Source organism: Paroedura picta, chromosome 2, assembly GCF_049243985.1.
Source record: "Paroedura picta isolate Pp20150507F chromosome 2, Ppicta_v3.0, whole genome shotgun sequence".
In the NCBI taxonomy this organism is placed as follows: domain Eukaryota; kingdom Metazoa; phylum Chordata; class Lepidosauria; order Squamata; family Gekkonidae; genus Paroedura; species Paroedura picta.
The window spans coordinates 158,977,985-159,004,455 of record NC_135370.1 but is presented as its reverse complement, the minus strand read 5'-3'; the positions used below and the strand labels follow the sequence as shown (position 1 = coordinate 159,004,455).

Below are 26,471 nucleotides of genomic sequence, written 5' to 3'. Positions count from 1 at the left end.
GAAGAAGTGCATAGTTGACAATATTCGAATACTTGTGTTGTACGCGACCAAACTCTTAGTGATTTAAAACATTAAATACCCTGACTGAGACTATGTTTGCCTTGTATATGTACACACAAACACACACTCTGTATTGACTATTAGTCATGAAGTTGCAGTGATTATATTTGACGGTTTGAAACCTTAGTCATCGTCATTCTTTCAGGATTGGTGTCTAGAATAACTAGCTGGAGGTGCAGAGCAAAAATTGAACATGAGGATACTTTTCTTTTGCAAAAAGCAAGAGGTTCTGAAAGAGGCTTCCATTGGGCTTCCCATTCCACCCCATCATTGTTCGTCTGTTATGTGGGCCCCTCTTCACAGGACAGATCTTTTAAGCCCCCCGCCCCGCCCCCCCCCCGTATCTAAATGATGTCCATGAGCACATTTTCCATGATTGCTAAATTTGGTATGGGATTTAGTCTAGTGAAGAATTCTAAACCTCTGGATATTAGCAGTACTGTTTATCTCATTGTATCTCGGAGCTTTCAGATCACCAGTGATTCTCATACTAGAGCTCATACCAATGGTGTTAAAGGATTTAGCATTCTTGAGAGTATTTCAGACATTGCATTTATCCCACAGCAAAGCGCTTTGTAATATTCCAGTCATGCTGTCCAGTTATTCATGATATCCTTCTGGACATTCTTTTTAATTAAGCTTCTCTATTTATATTTTGGAGTTAGGAGATGTATGGTAAATAGTCATCCTAAGAATGGTTTAGGAAACAAAACCCTGGGATACTGTTCCCCAGGGGCAGTGACTGTCTTGGATTGAAGGAGACAGGAGTGCCTTTGGCCCATCCAGTCCAACGCTCTGGGTCATTCAGTGGCCCAAACCCAGGTTCTATCACGAGGTCCACCAGCAGGGCCAGAAATCCAGAAGCCCTCCCGCAGATGGCCGTCAAGCAACAAAAATACAGATCATCACTGCCTCAGACACAAGCCCATTATGCACCAAAATTTACTGCAGATTTCCAGAGCATTAAGCATTTAATTTTGACTTGGGATTCTGTGCCTTCCTTACGCACCATTCTTTTCCCTCCAGTGAATCCATTCTGCAGCTACAATACGTGTGGGCGGTGGTGTTCAATAAAAAAAAAAACATACAATGTTGCCCTATTGTAATTGCACAGTAGTGTTCAGCAAACATCTTCCATTTAAATCCTCGGGGTTCAGTTTTTCTACATGGGTTTTAGCATTAGTTCATTGAATAAAAGTGAGCAGGAAAAAATGCAGGTAAAGGGGGAAAACCCATGTTGAAATTGACAAGACTGTAAAAGAAACTGACAAGCAGCTGTGAAGCCCGGTTTTCCATATTTCTGAGTGCTAGGAGATTTTTTGCTATGTTATTGGCCACTGTGAGAAATAGGAGTCACATGATATCATAATATGCTGAATACAGAATGCAGGATAGAACCTATTGAGACTGGCATCGAAAGCTGTGATTGTTGGCAATGTGTGTGTGCACAACTGCAGCTGTAACTCCACCACACTTTCCACAAAGCTCCAGTTTGTTTAGGGGAGGAGTCCTGTGGCAGAAGCTCTGGAGAGCTTTTTAGTCTTATGGCACTAAATTAAAAACAAATTTGAGGAGGTATTTTTGTGGGTGCCCTAGCGCAGCTACATAGTCATGTTAATTTCCTGCTCTTCCTTGCAAATGTGTGTGGTTATCTCTTAATGGTTCTCTGATTTGACCTTGTTCTCTGATTTGACACTGTTTGTGATCTTGGCAGTTTTTAAAAGCCTATCCTGTGCTGATTGTACTTTGTCTTCTAAATGGATTGATTTCATATGATTCTTAAGTTTGGTGTTTTGAAGAAGGTCCATGTTGCTCAGTTGCCATTTTAATCTAAAGACTGCCAAAATTCCCCCCTCCCCAGTTTGTTCGCTAAAGGAAAAATATTTTCAATCCCTTAGGCTTCCCCTCCCAGTGTCTCAGTTTACATCTCATGTCAGTTTCATTCTGCACTGACAATCCCTCCATTATTTTGTTTGCAGTGCATCACTGAAATCCTTTTTGCACTGGGGATGTTGCCCTTTGCCTCCTTTCCAATCCCCCCTTCAGTACCAGCAGGGAACTAAACCTTGTGTAGCTCCTTTTAAATTTCCCCCATCTTTTAATTTTTTTTAATTCAGTGGTTCAAGACTAGCAGTAGACTTTAGACTCATGCTGTGTGTAATATTTAAAAATTTAAATAATGAGGGGGAATAGGACTTGTACATTGATGGAAGGGGAAGAATGGTGGAAGATACTGAGTGGGCGGAACAACCTGAGTGCGGATGGAGGAATGGACATTCAATGGATGGCAAAAGTGTGGGTGGAATCTGAGGGAATCTCTATGCTTTTTCCTTAGCTCTGGCTTGGAAGCGAAAGGGAAAAATCAGCACAAAAGTCCTCTAAAATAAAACTGGGGGGAAAGCTACTATAAATTGACCTGAGCATTGAAGGGAGGAAAATCAATTCTTAATGAACCTACACAGTGAGAGCAAGGGAAAATACCTGTGCATAATAGCGCATAGTGTTCCCACTATACTTGGTCTCTAATAACCACTGATGGACCTCTGCTCCATATGTTTATTCAGACTCTTGAAGCTGTGCATGCTTGTAGCCATCACCTTTTTTGGAAGTGAATTTCACATCTTAATTACTCTTTTAGTGAAATAGTACATCTACCTGTCCTAGGTTTATTGCTCATTAATTTCATTGAGTGTCCATGGGTTCTTGTATTGTAAGAAAGTGTCTGTGGAGAGGAGGGAGTATTTCTTTCTTTACCTTCTCTATCCCATGCATACTTATGTAAACCTCTATCATGTTATCCCTCAATCACCGTTTTTCCAAGATAAGGAGGCCTAAACCTCTTTAACCTTTCTTCACAGGGAAGGCGTTCCATCCCTTACTTATCTTAGTTGCCCTTTTTGACACCTTTTCCAAGGCCACAATGTCTTTTCTTTGAGGTGTGGAGATCAGAACTGTATACAGTATTCCAGATTGAGACCACATGATAGATTTATACAGGGCATCAGGTAAATGGAAAATATCGAACAAATATTGGGGTTGACATGTGCTGTGAAAGGACAGAAACGTAAAGGCCCTTTCCCATTCAGCATTTTTGAGATTCATGCACGACATGCTTTGAGAGTACACCTAAAATGTAAAATGTATATTGTTCAGGTTTTGTTTGTCAGGAAGCTCTAATTAGCTGCAACTTCCTGCTGAATGTGTAATTGGTGACATGGTTGGGTTTGATCTTGTGTATAGTGTGAAATGGCTCCAGCCAGACTGCTGAGTTTGGCTATCAAGTCTTGGGGAAAGTTGTTTTTTTTCCCCCTGACTCACCCCACTGTTGCTTGTGAGGGTAAGATACAAGTTTGTACTGCAATATGCCCTGATGAATAATTAGAATAGTGCAGATAACCTGCACACAGAGAATCAGGGAGAACTTAAATGAGCAATTTGGTGGAAGAAATTAGTCACTGGTAGTGAAGAGATAAAAGGGTCCTTTTAGTGGGTACACAAAGAGATTTGGTTTGGAGGGTTAGCAGAAAGACTGATTGAAAATGGGAAATACATAGTAGCTGAGAGGAAAAGAGAGATTGAGATCACAGTGATCTTTATGATACATGCGACATAGTAATTCAATAGCAAGGCAATGTGGAAGATCATCTCTATGTTGAGGATCTTCAACTCAGATTTCTAATGTAGCATAGATGTTGATACCACAAAATAATCTATTATTTAGATTATTTAGATTATTATATGTGAAATCCCCTGCAAAATCCTGCCAGCATTTGCTGGCAGAGGCTCATGGGAATTGTAGTCCATGGACATCTGGAGGACCACAGGTTGACTACCCCTGTTTTAGAACTTCTAGAGAGGTAGCATCTGGCCTACCGCATATGCCATCCCCAGTACGCTACCTCTCAGTCTTCCAACTTTTTTTCTCCTAGTTGCCACTAACATAAAGGTCTTAAATCCTTGAAGGGGTATATTATCTAATGTCCACATCTTCTATCTTCTTCTTCTATAATAATATAATATCAAAAGTAGTTTAAAATTTCTTCATCTCAGGAGTTGAGGTTTTGCGTACCAACCAGCTATGTTCCATGACAAAATGCCTTTTGGTGCTATCAGAAAGTCATTTTAACTTATCCAGTTTAATGGATGGAACATTCCCCTGTAGAACTTTTCTAACTATATTTTTCTACAGCATCCATCTCAGAAGATTTGAGATTGGAGCTTGATTTCCCAAAGGGGATTGACTCATCTTTTCATAATCGTTTTTTTAATGACCCTTTATAATATTTGCTAGAATGAGATGTGATTTTTATAACCTATTGACAATCTTATTTTGGTCTACTTCTGGCAGTCCTTTAAAAGAGGCTAGCAATCCTGCTTCTGCTTCATCTGTTTTCAAATTACGCAGAAAATTCATTTTAAATGTTGTAGAAAGATCGTATCCTTAGAAGGTTTAGCTGTCGGTACTGGTAGTTTTCTTTACAGCTTTCCTAGGAGATGATGTAAAATCAATTAAATTCTCTTATAACTTGTTAGCACTTTGTTTTAAGGGACTTAAGATTTTGATGGACTAAGTGAACAGTACTCATAGGGCAACAATGAGGTTCTTTTAATACCTTTGTTTTTGTACAACAATGTCATATTTCTTTAGCAAGTCTTGCTTTGCTAGTATCAGTGATGGAAGCCTAGTACTGTGAAAAAGAGAACTAATTTAACCATTTTGGTATGGCCTAAGATTCTATTAATATGTCACAAATCAGTTGTCATGGAGTGCCTATTTAGCAGTACACTTAAAAGCTTTTCACTGGCATTTACTGTGCCAGTTGATGATATGCCCTTGAGGAGGATAAACATTCAACACAATGCTATAGTGGTCAGGTATAAAAGGATTAATCCCCCTTGTCTTGTTTATACTACATTTCTCAGCTCCAGTCAACTCTGGATTTCTTTGTGCATCATCTTCCTGGGGGCTAATTCTTTAAAACTTATTACTATCCATATAACATTGGACACAAGAGGTCAAGAAGTCAAGCTTCTCATAACTTAATTTTTTTTAGAGTCCCAACAACCAACATTGTGTTGCAAGCAGATAGTAATTCTCTGATGCAGTTTCCTCCCTCTTCTCTTGGGGGTTTATATTAGAATCATTAAGAAATTCAGAAGCTTTCTGAGCACAGAGCGAATGGATGTTACCTTCCTCCAGATTCTGTAGTAAAAGGAAATTATTTGATATCTTCACATTAATTAAGAAATCCAGATTGGAATTTACTCATTTTACTAACTGAAGGATTGCTGCCTTCAATTTATTTATTTATTGGATTTATTGCTCGGCTCTCCCCGGAGGCCTGAGGCAAGTTACAAGAAAGATATAAAAAAACAATTAAAACCATACGATAAAACATATAAAAACACAGATCATACACAATTCCCTACGTAGTAAGCAATGGGGCACTCTCTCTTGTGACTCATATCAGCTCTGGCTATATTTAAAATCAAATAATAAACTCAAGGGATTAAACCTCAAACATCCAGTGAACACTCCCTACTTCCTAAGGAGATATTAAATAGATGCCTCCTTCTCATTCTTCTTTCCACTTCTGAGTGTAGCCAGGCCTAACAGGCCCTCGAAAGAAAACAGAAAATAACAGGAGTTGAACAGAGACGAATGGTGAGGCTTGTTAATCAGCTTGCCACTCTCCTGTGCACTCAAGCAGGGAGGAGGAAGGAGAAAGCGAGCCATCTGCCGAGAATGTTCCAAGCAAGGATAAAAACCAATTAAGATTACAAAAATACTACTAAATACGAAATAAGCACCTTCTTCCCCACAGTCTCCAGAACTGAATGTAACCAGAACTAATCAGGGGCAGACACTAAAGTCAGTCACCCCACCTCAAAGAATAGGATGCTGTAAGATTGGACACGATCAGGGTGGGCACTGGTCAGAACATTGCATGGCTGAGGGAGGGGTGCAGGATTGTGGCAGCAGCTGTGCCATGGGATCACCAGGAGTGGGACACGACTGAATGGCTGACAACGACAACAAAGATTGCCAATATGCTTGAGAGGAGACAGATGGAGTGTGATTGCATTCCACAGTTAAGTAGGGCACATTTGGCCATTGATCTCCAATTTTGATATATTTATTTCCTTCACTGTGTTTCCGCCAAAATTAAACCCAAACAAATGAAGACCATATGAGCTAAGCTTGTTATTCCAGTTTAGTCCTTGCGTCTGTCAAACAACTTTATTGCTAATTTGCTGTTCACCCTCGGCTACCTATATGTATGGACTTGCTGCTTCCATTTCAGTGTATCTGAGGAAGTGTGCCTGCACGTGAAAGCTTATACCATGAATAAAACCTTGCTGGTCTTAAAGGTGCTACTGGACTTGAATTTGGTAATGCTTCTAAAAAGAGCCTGCCACTTCCCTGCAGGGGGAAGGAACGAGAAAGCAAACCTTCCATCGGGTGTCTTACAAGCAAAGATAAGAGCCCATTAAAAAGGGACATGAGCCAAATAAAATAATAAAATAAAATCAGAACTATAAACTAAAAGCAGAGTATCAATTATATAAAAAAATTAAGTTTTTAAACTTACCTAGGAGCTTTTTCAGCCCTGGCCCCAGTGTGGTGGAATGAGCTCCCAGAAGAGCCGAGGGCCCTGACGGAGCTGGCACAGTTCTGCTGGGCCTGTAAGATGGAGCTCTTCCAACAGGCATTTGGTTGAGGTAGGGCTAAGGAAGATTGAGTCCCTCCCTGGATTGAGTCCCTCTCTGCAGAAGCCCCATGTGCCGGACATCTGGGCAAGGGACTACCTTTCTCGAGGGTGATGTTGTGTTGCTGTTACTGGGCGTGGTATTGATAGCCCAGGGCCTGGTCTGGGCATTTTGGAATCGTTTGCCTAGTGTGCAGCACTCAAACAGAGTGACCACTAGATTGGAAAACCTTTTCTAAATTTTATTCAGCTGAAGAAGAACAAAATGACACCGGGGGGGGGGGGGTTGTTGTCCCAGAAAAGCCTCTGTGTTGAACAAAGGATTACCTGAGACTTTATAATATTTCACTGAAGGCAGGGAAAGATGATGCTTTTCAGGTGAAACCAATAACCCCCTTGCATATCCCACAGGACCACCCTTTGCCATTATGCTAAGCCACCGGAAAAAGGTTACAAAAGGCAATTTCCCATTCTTTCTCAATCCTCTGGTAACATAAACAATGGCATGATATAAACAATTATCTTTGGCCTTGAGAATAGAACATATCAGCCTTGGTAATATTTCAAAATACAATCAAGAACAGGAATAAGTTTTCTTCTTTTACAAAACAATCTGGTACGCTAAAGTTCTCTTTACAGAACAATAATTAAGAAAAAAAATATTATTTCACTCTCCTATTCATCAGAGTGGGTGGGGGGGGGAAATTATAGAATTGGACTGTGCCACCATCATTGTTGTAATTTTATTTGTTTTAAGGATTTTATTGTAAACCGCCATGAGCCAGCAGGGTCCGTGAGTGGCGTTTAATAAAAACTAATATAAATAAAATAAATAAGTTATGCTAAAAGACAAAATTTTTCAGTGCAGAACTCATTCTGAAAGCATCAGCAAAGCAGTTTCTCATCCAGAAGTCCTTTCATCTTAGGGTCCATCCCTGACCTTGAGCAGAACAAAATCAGCCCCCTTGTCCTGTTTAATTTTCCAGTGGTGTAAATGCAGCTTGGAAGTCACGCTAGAATGAGAAGCTGCCAGTTATCTTTGATTAGAGTTGGCTCTGAGGAGGCCATTTTAGAGGTCCTCTTAAAGAGCAGCGAAGAAGTCACTTATTTAGTTGATGATATCTTATGGTTATGGGGATGAGGCATCAAAACGTCATGTGCTTCTGCAATTGGGATAAAATTCTGAAATGACATCTTATATGCTGTGCCTTGTGTTGCTCCTTCTCGCCCCAAACCTTGCTCCTTGCCAGTGGTTGTCTGTGATCTCAGGTAGACGTTTCTCTCTCAGCACTGTGATCTACTTGTAACTGAAGAATGCCAGAAATCACACTGGAGACTTTATATTCGGTGTGTGCTGTGTGACTGAGCTTATGGCTTCTTCCAAAACTAGCAAAGATCTGGGAATTGTATCTCAGATCAGTGAGCCAGTTTTTAATCCTGTTAAACAACGTTTTAACCTCCCTTGCTGGTTTGGTCCCACCTGCTGTTCAGACATTATTTCTTCCCCATGCATGGAAATATCAGCTTGGCTAAACAGCCTCAGAGCCTGCTGTTAAAGTAAGAGGAACATAAGGAGGAACTGTTTTGGGTTTTTTTTAAAGAATTGTACACGTATTGATATTAATTGGCATTTATTTTTATCTTAATGCCATCTAGTGCTTATGAATTAAGCATCAGAATTCTTTCTTTTCTTCCCTAGTTCGTGCCATAATATTCTGTGTATTCTTTGAAATATATGAATCTCTTTGAAACTAATATTGTAAATAGTCTGTTTTATGTTGTCTTATTTCTTATTAATGGTAGCTTTAAACATTCTTTCTTGGTTCCAGTGATCTCCCCCCCCCCCCAATGGGATGATATTCATCAGAACTGCAAGTACTGATGGGGTAATTTCTTTCCACTGGGGCCCTGGTCCAAATTACTTATTCGCATGCCTGCCATACCTATCCAGAAGACTTGGGGAGAGGCAACCAGTGTTGTTTCCTTTATCTTTTCCTCTCTGCTGATAAATCTTTACTGTGTTACTGTCTATATCTTGTTTTTCTTCTACTATTGCTGAGTTTGTTTTAATTTTCTCCTTATCAGTAACAATTTACTGCTGTTCTAGGAGTGAACATCTTCCAGTTAATACTTTTTTTGTTGCTCTTCCGAATGAGCAGAGCCAGAGAAGGTAACTTGTCCTTGATGACAGCTTTATTAGGGCACAGCATCAAGGATTTTCAATTCATGAAGGGGGGGGGGGGAATGCCACAAGTGTTAATTTGGGGTTTTATTTTTCTGCTCGCTATAGTGAACAGGCAGGCACTCAAACTTTGCAAGTAGTAACATGAAGTTTTCTTAACATATTCTGTAGCATTAAGCCAGCATCTTCATCTGCCAGACTAAGAATAAAATCTTTAATTGTTTTTAATGCATCCAAGATAAAAGAAAATTTGGCATTTCTAAAGTACTCAGTATAAGAGATTTGTTTATTTTTATTTATCTCTTTAAATTGAATATTTATTTGCTTGTTTGTTTGATTGATTTATAGACCACCCTCCCAGCTATCCGGTTCAGGGCGGTGTAACATCATTACATTCAGTAACAATAATGGGCTAAAACAATTTAAACATTTTGAAAGCACTTAAAATCAGCATCGGTATCCAGCAACAACAACCATTATGCTATTATTCTAGTACGGGAAAGGAGCAGCATCTGCCCACATGTGTCTCTGTGCTGCCTCTACACCTTTTTCGTCATTGGACCTGTGCAAAAGCACAGACAAGTCAGTGATATTTGGCAGTTTCACGGTGGCCTGGAATCACCCCTTTCCCTTCCTTACTGAGTTGCACTATAAGTCCACAATGATCTGAGGAAGGAATAAAAGCACTTTGAAGCGCTAAGAAGGAGGAGGGGATGGAATGTAGCAGTGAGGTACCCCGTGCCATTTTGAAAGCAGAGCTTAGCTCCGCCCCTTCCTTGTAGTGGTTATGGATGGAGTGTTCAAATGGATACTCTCCCAGCACTTTTAAATGGGACATTAGGTTTTTATTTGCTCCACACTAAATGAAAGAGAGAACAAGAAGGAGGACCAGACAAGCCATGCCTGGAAACAGTCTTGGCCTGGGTAGTCAGCTGCCCAGCCCCACCTTTTGACAGCCAATGTTTTAAGCTCCTTGCTAATATGAAATGGGATTGAAAAGGTCAAACTGCTCTCCCCTGTACCTTGTTTCCCCTTGTATTCTCCTGCATACTGGTGTGGCCTCATTTTCTTCCCTGTTTCTGTGGAGCAACAGAACTGGCTTATCCATTAGTGCTTACATAGCTTGCACATGATGCCAAGAATACGTTTTCCACCAGGGGACAAGCATGTTCACTTTCTTTTTCTGGGTCCTTGTTGCAACTGCTTACTTGGCCTGAAATCCAGAGGAGGTTGATTATTCTAGTTTACAAGCTGCTTCTCTTTTAAAAGTTCTGTTCTTAAGGGAGACTTCACACTGGTTTTTAAAAGGCTGCATGCACTCATATATAGGCCTTTTCTGCACACACAGTTTCCTTTCGATGATCACTGAGTTTGAGGCGGTATTAATTTACCCTGAATCCTGCATCTGCACTCTGCATGTTTTTCCCGCTTTGATTTTCTCTTGGGAATCTTGGAATATACATTCTGTATATCAATGAGAAAAGCCAGATGGTGTTACAGCACTGTTTTTTTTTGGGGGGGGGGTGTTTTGTTTGTTGTTTTGCTGTGGCATAAATGGCCTGTCCTTATTGGTCAGTTTTGCACTGGGCATGAGTTTTGAAATAGGAAGTAAAAATTCTTCATGCTGCATTTACCCTCTGGTAGTTATATTAGCAGAACGTTAGTGGTTCCTTCACCCCTTCATCAAGTTTACTGTACAATGGCTTACTTTTTCCATCATCAATTTATGGTGTTATTTTTTAAGAATAGGAATAAGTCTAGTAATACTCCCTTTTCTGTGGAACTTGGATTGCTGGGGGGAAGATTAGTGACAGGGAATGTTTTAAACATATGTGTGAGCATGCTGTTTAAAGTTTTAAAAGATGTGTGCACCCAGGAGGAGATGCTGTATTCGGCTGGGTAATGCCTCTTTCTTTGAGCAGGCTTGGAAGTTTGCAACTCTCTTCCAGCACTGCTCAACCTGGCCCCTACACTGTCTCTCTGTCTCTCACTCATTCTGTCCCAAGGGCTGGAAGAAACAGGCCTTCCCAACTGAATATGGCATCTCCTCCTGAGACATGCATCTTAGACATGCATCTTCTTTAACTTTAAACAGCACTCACACATATACGCACAATAATGTTCAACTTTCCCTGTCATTATTTCCCCCCCAGCTATCCAGGTTTAGTGAAAAAGAGCAGTATTATTAGAGTAATCCTGTTTATATTTTAAAAAATTAAATAGATATGCAACAGCGAAGCTTTATTACTGGTGAAGGGAGGGGGAATGGCAGAAGGTACAGAGTGGGAGCTGTGACCTTGATGTGGGTGATAGAGGAATGGCTGTTGAGGGGTGGGAAAAGGGAGGGGTTGAAATCTGGCGGAGTGTTTTTGCTTTTGAATTAACTTTTCCTTGGGAGCATTGCAAGAGGGAAAACTGGCACGAAAGAAGAGTTGGTTCTTATGTGCCGCTCTTCTCTGAAGGAGCCCTAATATTACTGCTCAGTCAGAATAGCTTTATCAGGGCTGTGGCGAGCCCAAGGTCACCCAGCTGGCCGCATGTGGAGGAGCGTGGAATCACCAGATTAGAAGTCTGCACTCCTAACCACGACACCAGGCTGGCTCTCTATACCAAGCTGGCTTAGAATTCTTAGAAAACCCAGAGAAACAGTGACCGGAAAGGGAACTGAGTGCTGAATGGAGGAAAATCAATGCAGAGTGAAAAATAAAATCCAACAGAGGTCCATGGTGAAAGCAATGCAGAAAAAAAACACATGCGCCCCCAATGGATATGTACTGTGAAAGTGTGGGAAAACACCAGTGCATAAAAGGCCACATTATACTTTAAAATGACAGATGTATGCCCAAAACCATTAAAGAAGCAGATGCATTTCTCATAAAAGGTATCACAGCGATGTTGATTCTCACAGGCATATTGCAGGAGTTTTTGCCACGCTTCTGATGCTTCTTCTAGCTTTCTCCTGGGTTTGACCAGATGATGTGGTGGGTCACAAAAAAAAAGGGGAAGGAAATGCACTTATCACAGTCAAAGGCAGCTGTATCGTTCTGGCTCCACTATAATGTACTGTCTGTGCACTACCTAGGAAAAAGACCTCTTTAAATTTAATGACAGTGTTTGAGAGCCCTTGCTGAGGCAAATCATTGCCTTGGATCTTGAAATGAAAATGTTGCCTCAAAACAGTTTAAGAGCCAAACCTGACTTGATGACATGGCTACATGTAACATTAGCTGGAAGGCAGCCGTTGTGTTGTAAAACAGGGGTAGTCAACCTGTGGTCCTCCAGATGTTCATGGACTACAATTCCCATGAGCCCCTGCCAGCAAACGCTGGCAGGGGCTCATGGGAATTGTAGTCCATGAACATGACTACGCCTGTTGTAAAACATCCTTGGGAAGGGGTGATCTGGGTTGGTGGTGGGGGGAAGTACTTTGTTCTTGCCAGTCTTTCCCTGTTACCCCCTTAACCTTAGCTTTTTTTTTTGGTGGTGGTGGTTTGTCCTGACAAGCTTTCAGCCTTTGTGTGGTAAACACAGGCCTGCAAGTTGGATGGGGCCAGGAAAAATGGGCTGGCTTGAGAGGGTTACGCTTCCCTGTCCAAGATGCTTTGCAAGGCGAAGTAACGCTTGTTCTAAAATTACTTGGTGCTGTGCTGTAAAATTTAATTTGGTCCCAAGTGCCAGAGATAATGCCAGAGTGGCTTAACGCTGTCAGTACCCTTAATTTGCCTGCAGATTTGTATCTCCTTTCGAGAGCACTGTTCCTGCCTGCCGGTTAAAAATGCCTGGATTTCAAACCTGAGTCAAATGAATGTTCAGAATAATAAATATTCCTTTTGGTCCAGAGAGAGCAAGTAAGGGTGGCCGAATTTAAAGAGACCGCTGCCTGCCTCAGCGGTCTAGAGATACGCAGCCCTTCTCATTACTTCCGTAATTGTCGCACAGCAGACAGTCTCAGGGCTCTGATGAAAACACTTAATGAGAGATAGATTTATAGCTTTGTTTACCTACAAGTCAGACAGGGGTATGCTGAAAGTTCCTCTCCCAGATTCCTAGCAAGTAGACATAGGCATAAATCTTTTTTGCTATTACAGTTTTCATTAAGGGAACATTCGTAGGGTACCCTGGGGTGCTCAAAATGTCTGTCAACTGTGGTGGTGTTGAAGACAGTTATCTAAAATTATGTGCCGGGTGACGGTTGAATCAGTGTCAGTCAAAATGATTCGTGATTCTTCCTGTCTTTCTAGGACTTCAACTTTTACATTAGGTGTAGTTCGTTATAATGCTGGTGGCACAGAATGCACCTGTATCATTAATTTAAGAAGCACATGCCTATGTGTGCGTGATTTCTGCATCCTGGTGCAAATATGTTCAATGACGAATATAATCTGTGGCAATTGAAAGTTTCTTGCCTTGGCGTGACACAGAGCTGCATTGCCCTCTGCTGGGAAAACCTGCATTTTGACTTGGAAGGAGGGAAAAGATGTGGCTTTGAATTGTGAAGGACAGAAGGACAGAATCCCCCTCCCCTAAGCATGTATTTGCAAGCAAGGCTATCTGGAATTCAAGCTGCAAGAGCAGCGGCCCAGGAGTCCTTTTAGACAGGGGACGGCCAAGGGGCAGGAATCACAAACAGACCAGAAGCAGTTTTTTTATTATTATTACTATGAAAATAGTTGGTTGCATCCAGGAATGCAACGGGTGCTAGTGGAGGGCCCCGATGAAGTAGTGGGCTTCAGCCCTACCTGAAGTTGTGGCTGGCAGCTGGGGCTAGGCGGGCGGAGGTGGGCAAGGCTGGTGCATGGCTCTGGAGGCATGGCGCAGGAGGCTGGAGCGAGGGCAAGGCAGCTGGACATCGAGGTACGTAGTGGGCAAGCCTGTAGCCCTGGTAGAGGATGGGCTGACGTCTCTGGAGGTGGCCAGGCTGCCGCAGCCAAGGCAGGTCAGTGGAGGAGCGGTGTCCTGATCTTCTGCCCTATGGTGAAACTATGGAAATGTACTAACTCTGCTGAAAGTCATCACCCACATGACTATGTATATATGTATTTAGGCATGAACACTCCATTTTCCTCCCTGCACGGGAATTCAAATTGTCTTACCAAACGAATGCACAGACATAGCCCAGTCAAATAAAAACATCTGCACTATGATGTTCCAGCAGCCTGAGCTGGTTTTGCTTTTAGTACGATTGTCATTTTTTGAGGGGGGGGGGTATAGTCTTATGTACCATCTGTCCCCTGTGCAAACTGTCTACATAATGATTTTCTTCACCTTAATAGATGACATGGCAGAACTCCTTCTTGGAGAATCCAAGCTAGAACTTTTCCTGAAGGAAAATCCTCTTAAGCAGGGTGCTAGTCCCTGTGGACCCCGGCCAAAGTTAATTGAAGTCAGGAAGCCAAAGTTAATTGAAGTCAGGAAGCATCTCACTGCAGCTCTTGACCGAGGAAATCTAAAGGTAATTGCTTCTTTAAAAGAAATAGATGAAAGCGAATTGTTCATTTAGATTCATTTAAAACTTGAATAAATACATGGTGTTGACTCCAGAGGTCATCTTTCACTGACACACGTCACTTTCTCCAGCAGAAAAGGGGACAATTTTTATGATTTTTTTCCTGGCATTACAGACTTTCACTCCCCCACTCCCCAGGCAAGGAGCTCTATCCCCTGTGGGCACAATTTCTTGGTAGCTCAGTGGGCTGCGTTGGAGGGAGAAGATAAAAAGTTCTCTTAGTGGAGCTCAGCCGACCCAATACTTGGGTCCAAGCCATGGTGCCATAAGTTTGTTGTTGGCTTGTTTGATTCCTGTCCCCCTCTTCCTGTGTTGAACTGTAAAATATGTGAAACAAAATAAGACTTAATCTTGCTTTCAAAAAATGTTGTGTAAATATTTGGTCTTCAGTTGTCATGCATTAAACATTATAGATAAGCTTTCTTGCTTAGTATGCTAGCAATCTCTTGTGTGGCCAAGAAACAGAATTCATGCCGGACTATGCAGAAAGGAGCTGGGATACAGAACAGATTTATTTTCCACCCCAATAGTGCGCCCCTTTCCCGTCTTCCAGGACAAATTTTCCCCGCTGTGCAATGTTTGTTTTATGCCACTTTCTCCCCAAGAAGGTCAGAATGATTACATGATTTCCCTCTTGGTCTATACTTGTCCTCACATGGACTCAGCGACACAGATTAGACTCAGAAATGGTTCAGTGTGTTTTAGGGCTGAACACGGTTTTGAAGCAGGGTTTCATCAGCTCCAGTATGGGGAGTTCTCGGGTATCTGTTGCACCCCAGCTATTTCCTTTGCATCGTGTAACAAAGGTTTGAAAAACAGAGAAAGGAAAAAAAGTGGAGTGTGTCTATGTGGGGGTAAACCTACCACTAACTAAAAAAAAAGTTGAGGGAAAAGGGTAAATATATGTCCTCACATGTTAATAAATGAATGAAAATGGCCCTGTATGAACGCTGTATGTCATTGCTTCTCAAGAACAGATGTACCCTTTCTTTCCCCCTCATTTGGGCATTTTAAAGTTTGCAAAGTAACTGTTTTCAATTGGGGGGAGGGGGGGTTACGTTGCTACCCAGATATCTTTTCCCTGGATGTAGCTGTGCCAGTGAAGATGTATGAATACTTCCTTAAGATGAGTCAGACAATTGTTCTGACAACGTCCGTATTGTCTAGTTAGCCCTGCAGTAGCTCTTGAGGATGTCAAGTAGAAACATCTCACACCACCTGCTGCCTGATCCTAATAACTTGAGATTCCGGGAGTTGAACCTAGGCCCTTCTATATGCAAAGAAGTTTCTCTACTGCTGAGTCCTGGCTCCTCTCTGACAGTGTCTGGAAGTGTTTGCCTTTCACAGACCTCTGGATATCTCTGTTTATTCCTACAGGACCAAATACTAACCTCTCAGCTTCTGGCTGCTTCTTTCTGGCAAGCATTGCAAGATTGTGTGTGTTTGGGGGTGGGGGTGTTTAAGAACTTCCTGCCAGTGGTCTGATGCTGTCCCTGCTGCTTTGCTCCTCAGGTGGTGATGAGGAGTTATTAAAAAAAAAACAGCACCTGTTCCTTAGGGGACAGCTGTTGATTTCAAACTCCCTGCTGTCTTTCTTGATATTTTTTAGTTCCCATATGCTATTTTGTTCAGCTTAGGATAGTTTTTTTTTTTAATTGTGGCTCTGCGGGGATAAAAATGACTGAAGAATATTCAGCAAGCTTCATTGTTTCTCTGATTTCCAACTGCATTCATCATTCTTGTAGCCCAAAGCTCTTTGCCAATTCTGATCTGACATGAGAAAAAAAAGAATGGAAAAAGAGCTAAATAGAGGGTTGAGTTCTCAGGTGTTGCATGAATGAGCTCTCAGATAAAATATCTGTAATTTCCCTTTTTCCTTCTAGCCAGAGTTCTTACAAGAAGCCAACTTAGTAATGGCCAAATTAAACTATGTAGAAGGCGATTACAAGGAAGCTGCAAACATCTACGCAAGAGTGAGCATCGATGACTTACAGCTTGTTGCTGTACCTCCTTATCGGCTGAGGATGATTGCTGAAGCATATTCTACCAAAGGTAACGTGGCTGTCAGTGTGCTTGCAGTTGCATCCTGTCAAAGAATTCATATTACCCAGCTGACCAAATTGGAATTTGTTCCCGCTAGATTTTCTTAATAGCAGAAGTGTGGCAATTTATTTCCTGCCTTATACCCCCGTCTTTCTCCCTGATGGGGACCCAAAGTGGTTTACACCGTTCTGTCCTGTGAGGTGGGTTAGATGGCGGCTGGTCACCCAGCAGGGTTCAGACCTCGGCCTCTATTATTTTTCTAGCAAAATGAGGATTCCAGCTTGGGTCTCCCCTGTGAAATGTTCTAATCTCGACACCATACTGGCTGAATGGCTCAGAGTTTCCCAACTTGGGTTCCGTGCATATATGTTTTCTTGGGATATGTAGATATCTATATCATCTTCAATTTAATCTTAATTCTCTTTGCTAGAAATCACTACCGTTAGTTCCTTGCTGGATACTGGCTTGATATCCGGGGGGGGGGGGGCGGAAATCACAATAAGAGTAGTTCAGCAGTGGAATTGACTGCCTAAGGAGGTAGTGAGCTCCCCCTCACTAGGGGGGGTAGCTGAAACAAATCATTCTTTTGTTCAAATCATCCGCCCAGTAATTTATAAACGCTTCATTTGTGGAGATCATTAGTATCTGACAAACAGTAGATGCCTGTTTTAACTTGCGAAATATTTCAGTGACATTCTAGAATGTTTCCTGGTTTGCTATTTTGAAGACCTTGAGGATTATGGGATTATTGCTGTTTATTTCTGTAATGCACAATCATAATCATAGCTCTGGCAATTTGTGGTGCATGTGGTAAAGACTGGCTTCGGTTGTGTGTGCTTGGAGGGTGTCCTTCTAGATTGGTTAAACAGTTTGCAAACGAGTCTTGTGGTTTTGTTGTATACTCAAGAAAAAAGCATTGAAGCAGAGACCATGTGTTACATTCTGTTAGGGCCAGCTACAATATCAAAATGCATGCTTTCAAGGGCTCTCTTCCCTATGCTGGATTTTAAAAAAAGAGGGAAGAGAGGGGAAAAGGTCATGTTCTCAAAAACTTGCCTGTGTTTTGTGCAGAATGTGTTGAAGAACTGATTAGGCTATGTAAGTGGTGCTGGGTGGAGTGTTCTCCTTTCCAGGTGGCACCTGAGCCATCTGGAAAGGGGAACATAAAAACCAGTATGTAGAAGAAGAGTTGGTTTTTATCCCCTGCTTTTCACTGCCTGAAGGAGTCTCAAAGTGGCATATGGCTGCCTTCCCTTCCTCTCCCCACAACAGACACCCTGTGAGGTAGATGGAGCTGAGAGAACTTTGAGAGAGACAGCTTGGTCAGAACTGCATTGCACTATCAGGGCAGTGACGAGCCCAAGGTCACTCAGTTGGCTGCATGTGGAAGAGTGGGGAATCAGCCACTACGTCACGCTGTAGCTGATCAAATGTTTCTTTAGTACCAGAATAGCATGCAACTCCCTTATGAAGGCCCAAAATGGAGGTGACATTTTAGAAAAGATCGCAAAAAGATCTGATCCAGGCTGTTTTTTAAACCTTTTATTCAATAATTTGTTTCTTCAGTGGCATTAAGCTTTATTTCTGATGCTGTTCCTTGTCTGCGTTCTGTTTCTACGTGGAATGAAACCTAGCAACATGTGGAGTGGGGGATATAGCTTTAGGTACTTTCCACTATGTGAACTTCCCTGAGTCTTCGGGGAGGGCGGGATATAAATATAATAAATAAATTATTCAGAAGAAGTTATTCAAAGGAAAACTTGATGACCCCCTCCCCGCACTGGTGTACCCCATTTCTAATAGATATGCCAATGACTGATATCAGGTATGATGATATATTTTCTGGAGCTTACCTTGATGCTCCCTTTTCTGAAAGCATCAGATCTTTTTGACCTGTTAGTTTTTTTTGTGACGGACTGCACGGCACATGCAAAGCCAACAAGGACAGAAATAGATTTGCCTTTCCTGTATTTATCTGTGAAATCATGTAGTGCCAGTTCAGCTTCTCTAGGTGGCAGTGTGACCTCAATGTCCGGCTGTTTTTCTGCACTATGCAAGCATCGCATAAAAGCTGGGCCTGTAATTTATTTTTTAAGAATGTGTGCACTGGAATAGAGGATTTCTTAATGCCCGGCTGCCTGCTCTAGTGTTAGGAATTGTGTCTCTTGTATGGAAGAGTGACCAAACGTCGTATGTGGTTTGCTTCTCTCCAGGACGCAGTCCCAGTGGCAGCATTTAAACTGGATTCTAAACCATTTCTAAAATGAACCTAAGAGGAGACTAATAACTTTCCGGTAATTGTATGACTTATGTAGTTTTGCATTTAGAGGCAAAGAGGGTTTTTTTCTGCCTACCATGGTAAGAGTGCCCAGAATTGTCCCATATCAGAGAGGAATGAGTCTGAGGAAAACAGAATTTCTTGAAATATAATTTAACCCCCCTGGCCCCCGGAAGGTCTGGAAACAGGTTGCAGGGAACAGCAGCATCCTCAAGAAGGTTGCTCAGGTTGGATTTAATGCTGATGCATTTTTGTCTGGCTGAGTTGACCACTGATTAGCCTTTCATTAGAATGCACACACACACACACAAAGCCCCTGGCTCTAATAAATGACAAGGGTTTTATTGTATGGAGGATTATGGGCAAGAGAGACAGATAAGAGATTGCTATGTAATAAAACTCAGGGGCTAGCTCAGGTACCATTGTGGTAGGTAGTGATAGCTTTACATGCTCAGATGTTACAGTTACACCAGCTTGGTGTGGTGGTTAGGAGCACTGATTCTAATTTGCTGAGCTGGGTTTGATTCCCTACTCTTCCACATGCAGCAAGCTGGGTGACCTTGGGCTCATCACAGCTCTGATAAAGCTGTTCTGATGGAGTAGTAATATCAGGGCTCTCTCAGCCTCACCCACCTCATAGGGTGTCTGTTGTGGTAAGAGGAAGAGAAGGTGATTATAAGCCACTTTGAGACTCCCTCAGGTAGAGAAAAGAGGCATATAAGAACCAACTCCTCTTCCTCTTCTCCTTCTCCTCCTTCCCCCTCTTCTTCTCCTCCTCTTCATCTCCTCCTCCTCCTCCTTTTCCTCCTTCATTTAACAATATTAGTTGTACCTTATATTATTGTGTGTGTTTACATGTGGTAAACTGGAGTGCATGTGGCCCTTTTTGGTTGATAGTTATTTTGAATGTGGCTCTGTGTGAGTCACATAATACCACTAAGTTAAGAGCAAATTTTCATGCTCTGCTCTTGTGCTCTGTCTCCAGACAGCTGCTGGCCTGGCAGCTGGAACAGTGCTGTGATGGTGACTCCTGGTTCTGTGGCTCTTCTGGCTTTAAAAGGCCCACAGCCTTTTGCTGCACGCACTATTTCCCACAGAAATGGCTTACAAAGTTAGGAAAGTTTTACCTTGTTTTGTATTTCAAAGTGATTCCGTGATAGGCTCTTAATGGAAAGGAGTGTGAAGTAGCTTATAAATGCCTGGTATTAAAAATCATTTGGATCTTGTATAGCTTTCTCTCTTCAAAACTATATTGTTTCCCTCTAGGCTAGGTAAGAGTACTGGACAAGCGCATGTGTAAGCACTGCATAAAATTACACGTTAGTTACATTTTAGGGTGGGGGGGGACCTACAAAATTTTGAACCACCACTATTCCAAACAGCAGCTCTTCTCTTTATTGACATAAGGTCTATGTACTCCTTGATCTCCCTTTCTGAATACACTATTGTATTAGTGACAACACTCATGTACACCATTGCACAATTATAGTGCAACCCTAAGAAAAGTTGCATCCTCCTAATTCCATTTCAGTCAGTGAGGATAGAAAAGTGCAACTCTGCTTAGGATTGCAGTATTAGCTACTTTGGATGCAGTACTTCCTTCCTGCTTCTGCTCATCTTTCTCCACTCTGGAAACTGTCCTCCACTGTAGACCACATTCTTCTTGTGCTAGGTGCCTTTCAGCTCCTTGTAAAACATCTGTCTTGCTTGAGTAGACACGCTTAGCATCAACGGAATGGGATCCACAGGAGAGGACCATCTGTGTAATGGCTAAAGAAGATTGCAAAGCAGAAAGAGGTTACAGGATGAAACCTGTTTGCACACTATTCTTGGCCTGTGGGGAAAATGCCAACTTGTATTGCATGTTCTCACGTTGTATCGCATTTTCTTAAACTGAAATGTCTTTGTTTTGCAGGTCTTTGTTTAGAAAAGTTGCCAATTTCCTCTTCAACTAGTAACCTCCATGCAGATCGTGAACAAGAAATCATTACGAGTTATGAGAAGGCAGGGGATATAGCTCTTTTGTACCTTCAGGAGATAGAAAGGGTAAGCTGGGGCTATCTGGTCCATGTTCTTGTGGTATGTAATCACTGAGTAGTCTTAATACGTCACTGTCACTTGTAAGGATTATATAGAAAATCTAGTTTTTAACTTACTGTGAACTCAGCAAAAGTGGTATAAAATCCTTAAATATTACTGCCAATAATAATAACATGCCAGAAAGTGACTTTGCCAATAATGTATCCACAAAATAACTTTATGAAGACTGTGAAATTATACCCATTAGTGTTTTTTTAAAAAATATATTTATTTTGCACGTGTTTACAAACACGTGGTAGTCTGTAAAGTAGAATCCTAGAGCTAGAAGGGGTCCAGATGGTTGTTCAGCACCTCTGCTGTGTGTGATCCACCAAACAGCAAAAGAGTCTTATTTCTTCATGCAAAGATGAAGCCACAAATTAGGTGGCACCAAGATACAGAGACCAAGAGTGGGCAAAGCATGCTGGATCAAGAACCCAGCTCTACTTGAATATCTAGAAAGTGTGATCTCCCCAAGGTGCAGAATGACAAGTGAGAGGTGGTTGGAATTTAAATATAAAAATTACTGGAAATGGTAAAGAATTAAAGCATGAGTTCCAAACATAGAAGTGACAAAGGGTTTGTTCTTTAACTATTTGCAACATGCTTCTTGTATATGGGAATAAAGATGGTAATTGAAAAAAATACATGTTCTACTTAATAGCTTGAAATGTTAATTACTCCTGTTTACCTGAAAAGAAGGCTAGCTTTTCCCCCCAAGGGTTCCATCAATAAAAATAGGAAGGTTGTCCTCAATTTGTATACAAGTTATAGATACATATGAGAATAAAAAGCCTTTTTGTTTGAACACATGAGGCTGCCTAATAACGCATGGAGCTACTTAATTCTTGGTCCATCAAATTCAGTATTGTCTGTTCAGACCAGCAGCAGCTCTCCGGGATCTCAGGCATAGGTCTTTCACATCACCACCTACCTGATCCTTTTAACTGGAGATTGTGCCTTCTGCATGCCAAGTAGGCCTATACACAACAATAAATTTGTGCCATTTCGGATTTGGCCTGAAATGATTTGGGCCAAGTCCAAAATGCATGAATTACCCCTTCACTTTTTCAGATTTGGCCAAATTGATTTGGGCGAATTTGAAAAGCTTCACAGGTTTTGCACATGCATGCCCCCCCATCTTTTCAGGAAAACCTGCCTGCAAAGGTGGGGGGGCACATTTAAAGGGAGCGGGCAGCCTCCTAACATCTGATAATAACAATCACGCTGTCCGCTCCCTTTAAATGCCTCCCCAGCTGGGAAGAAATTTAAAGCGATTGGATGGTGCACAAGTCATTATCAGCTGTTCGGCAGATGCACTCTGCCATCTCCTCAGGTACTGGCTGAGAAAGTGGGGAGGGGGAATGCATATAAAACAGGCCGAATCATAGCCGAATTGTAATTAGGTCACCCTAATTTGGATCATTTGAATGCAGGTGATGGATGGTTTGGCTTGGATGAGCCGAAAAAATACCTGAATCAGCATTGATTCAGGTACGGTTTGGCTTATATGTGTCAAAATGCCCATCCCTAATGCCAACAGATGCTCTGCCCATGAACTGTAGCCCCTCCCCATACAGGTCTTTTTTAGAAGGTTGTCTGATATTCAGTGTCATCGTCCTTCTAAGTAATTATGTATATTTGTATAAACACTGCAAAGCAGTACCAGCTTATTGAAAGAGGCACGAATGGCGCACATCTCATCTAAGTCATATAGAAGTGACTCTATGAAATGGTACAATTTATACTTTGTAGAAGGCAGTGGAGATTTTAGGTGAATCCTTCTTGCTTATGTTTATGTTTTCAAAAATTCAGTATGCAATGAAAGACAGCAAAACTGTGATTTATTATGGTCTTTATTTGTTTAGAAAAAAAAATATGCCTCCTCTCTGGGCAGCTGTCAGAGGAGGCTTACAGAATAACTTTTTTAAAATTAAAAGATGTCAATTAAAATCTCACAGTAAAAGCCCAGTCCAGCCTTATTAGACCATAAAAACATATTGCTGATAGCTTAGAATAACTTGGTCCATGGTAAAAGGCCTGGGTGAGCAGAAACATTTTGGCCTGAGGCCTAGAAGGAAGCAACTTATCTTTGTTAAAAGCTAACTCAGCCATGGATTCATAATGAATGAAGCTGCTCTGCCTTGGCTTGGGCTTCATATCTGGAAAACGAGAATGAAATTCAGTTGAGCGTGGCACTGCCACTGAAAATATCGGTTACGCTGCTTAAATTCTCCCTTTCCCCATCATAACATCAAATAGAGAAATCAGGGTATTACAGTCATGACTTCCCCCTCCTCCTCCCGCTTTACCAGCAGCAGTCAATCAGGTGGGGTTGGGAGAAGAGAAAATCTTGAATTCCAGATGTGTGAATCCTAGATGTTAAAATAGTGGCAAGGGACTGCAGATGCTTTGTTCATGAGTCTACTTTGACCTGTAAATAACAGAGCCGTAGGGAAGGGCGGTATACAAATATAAATAAATATGTCTCTGAGCACTGAGTGGAGCCTTCTCAGTGAGGCCCCCCTTCTGCCCAGTGAGCAATTAGTAGTGAAGAGGCGGCAGGGTTGCAATTTGGGCTCTGGATTACGCTGAATATTTTGGGAACCCATCTGTCCTCACTGGACTCCAGCATGAGATCAGTATTTAAATGCATTCATATAAATGTAGCCAACAATTTGCATTTTGCTTTGATTTTCAAAATCACTGTGAATGTGTGTGTGTGTGTGTATGCCAGAACATTCCAGCTCTACTACAACTTTGATGCAGACTATACTTGAAGAATACAGTTTAAAAATTTAAAAAGCTATGACATGACCTCCCTGCATTATTTTAACAAATCACTGATCTGCATGCCAGAGTGGGTTATCTTGTTGTTGTTGTTGTTGTTGTTGTTTTTCTTTCTGGAATGGAATATCTGCTGTTAGCAGTTAACTTCCTTACGGTCTCCAGGAGAAAAACAATCTAACATTATGTGTGGTTCAGCATTTTCTGTTTAGAATGCTGTGACTATCAATGTGTCAAGGTTATGACTGCACGTCTGGAATAATGCCCAGGGAAAACTCCTTAGAGTTCACATGGTAAAAACAATCTGTCATCAGAAAATGTACTGAGAATGCAGTTGTGAATGTGTTGAAGCATTGTTCCTAATGAAAGCGAATGTTCCTGAGCAGATTACTGGTTGGATAATCACTGAAGTTAGAACACAGAATTTGGGGTTCTTAAGTAGATTCAAGTTCTGAACCTGCTTGGGTCCTTTGTCCTTCATCGTCCCAAGCTGTAAAATGGGCTTTATGGGAACGCCTTTTAAAAAACGGAACCAAAGATCTTCTTGAACAGTAGCTTTGAATTTTTTCTTTTTCTCAGTTCTCGTAGTGGCTTTTGCAACTTTTCAAACAATTGATTTTGGGGTTATCCGATGCTCTTTTAGTACATTCTTTTCATCCGGTTTGTGGGAAGGCGAAAATAACTATGGTATCCCTGTGTGCACGATGAGTCTGAGCATCCCACAGACAAAAGCAAACTTACAGTTATAAGCTGGATGTTATAAACTATCCAGTTTACAAACTATCAGCTTCCAGTTACAAACTTATCAGTTTTAAGCAAGAATTATAGAATTTTTGTGTGTAATGCATATTGCAAAAATCTGGTTTCACAGCCATTGCAAGGTGTGTGCAGCACCTTTGCTTGCTCTTGTGGGCCTCCACTTTAAATGTATATACTGCTTTGAAGTATAAAAATGACTTCGAGCAAAATAAAACTTGTATTCCAGCCTCCATCATAAAGTGTTGTGTTTCTGGTGAATGTAAAAAGTCGGAAACTAACAAAAATGTATGCGAATTCATGAGTATTGTAGAGAACTCAATTGCGTAATAATTAGAAGGAAATTGCCTTGTCGCTTATCAACAGCGAGCCACTTTCTTTTGTGTGCAGAACTGTGTTTGTTTATGAGCAAGTGGCATAGAAATTACTGGCACTTGTATGGCCTAACCTTTAATGATTCTTCCAATTTTCAGCCATATTATTCGGCTATAATTTTCTTGATTCACGTTTGTTTGTGTGCTCTTGACATAACTAGTTCTTGAGGTTTCATTGTAGATGTAAAAACAATTTTTTAAAAAAGCATTTGGGCTTTCAGATGTCTGTCGCTTAATTGAAGCTAATTTGAGGGTTCTTGGATGAGTACATGGATCTCCTTAAGTGATTAAAGGATGGGACGTTTGATGCTCATTAACAGAATCATACTGAGGTCAATTCAAATGTTACAGTTTTCTATAAAATACTTCCCTTTAATTAGTCTGCACTTGTGAATTGTAGTGTTTGTAAACTGCTTATCATGTAGATTGTTGCATAAAGTATGTCCATAAACACTGGTGCGGAGACTCTCCATATCCCATAGCGCTCTCTCTCTCTTTATGTATCTCTCTCTCTCTTTATGTCTCTGTCTCTCTCTATGTCTCCGTCTCTTTCTCTTTCTCTGTCTGGCAGAAGAGTTCTGGCCCATAGCATTTGACTGGGTCTTTAGACAGAAAACCAGTCCAGTCCAGTGAGATAATATCTAGTAGTCAGACTGTTTTTGAGGGGAGCAAAATGAAAGATGAATGGAGGGCAGAGCACTATAGAATGTTGGGGAGATCTTGAACGTGGCAATGGTTAACACCAGCTTAAATGTGAAATACAAAATGAACTATATTTCTTTATTTGTTTTGGGATTTATATTCCGCCCAGTTTTCGAGAACTCAGGGCAGATTAGAGTTGTGCAATACATAAAATCCCTGTATGGAAACACAAGTTTAATAATAATTATAACCAATTCTATGTTACATTCAAATCTTATACATTAAAATAATGAAACGTTAATTATTCAATTCGGCCATAGTACTTTGTCTCATGGACACAAAAAGGTGGGACTCCTTCAGAAGCTGCAGTGCAGGTTTTCAGCCTGTTGAGGTCAGGCAGAGAAGCCAGTGGTGTTAGGTGGCTTCTGGCTTCAACCATAGCCCTGGTAGAATAGCTCTGCCATATAAGCCCTGCGGAACTGCTGAAAGTCCTGCAGGGCTCTGATCTCATTTGGCAGAGCATTCCATCAGGCCTCATCCCATGCTACCGTGTTTGTAGGTCAACACACATAATGAAACACAGTTCTGTGCATATTTACTTGGAAGCAACTATCATTATGCTCAGCAAGTATAGCCTGCTTTTGAAGCTGTCTACTGGGCTGCCAGATTTCCATATAGAATGCTAGCCTTGATAATAAAAGATAAAGGTAAAGGTATCCCCTGTGCAAGCACCGAGTCATGTCTGACCCTTGGGGTGACGCCCTCTAGTGTTTTCATGGCAGACTCAATACAGGGTGGTTTGCCAGTGCCTTCCCCAGTCATTACCATTTTACCCCCCAGCAAGCTGGGTACTCATTTTACCAATGTCAGAAGGATGGAAGGCTGAGTCAACCTTGAGCCGGCTGCTGGGATTGAACTCCCAGCCTCACGGGAAGAGCTTCAGACAGCATGTCAGCTGCCTTACCACCCTGTGCCACAAGAGGCTCTTTAGTACCTCTTGATAGTACCTCTGTTTTAATAAAGCGATGAAGAAGAAGAGTTGGTTTTCATACTC

The 26,471-nt window shown here is 41.5% G+C and overlaps 1 protein-coding gene across 5 annotated transcripts in view; it reads left to right on the top strand.

The window, feature by feature from the left end:
* TTC7B (tetratricopeptide repeat domain 7B) overlaps nucleotides 1–26,471 on the top strand; it is a 149,513-nt gene that overhangs the window by 10,379 nt on the left and 112,663 nt on the right. For 3 of the 5 annotated variants that reach the window (XM_077323483.1, XM_077323479.1, XM_077323480.1), the window contains exons 2-4: nucleotides 14,226–14,404; nucleotides 16,342–16,510; nucleotides 20,695–20,825. In XM_077323483.1, coding sequence (XP_077179598.1) covers nucleotides 14,226–14,404; nucleotides 16,342–16,510; nucleotides 20,695–20,825 — 479 coding nt within the window. Of the gene's footprint in view, nucleotides 1–13,499; nucleotides 13,807–14,225; nucleotides 14,405–16,341; nucleotides 16,511–20,694; nucleotides 20,826–26,471 lie in introns of those variants that run through there. The other 2 variants (XM_077323481.1, XM_077323482.1) reach the window with 2 other exon arrangements.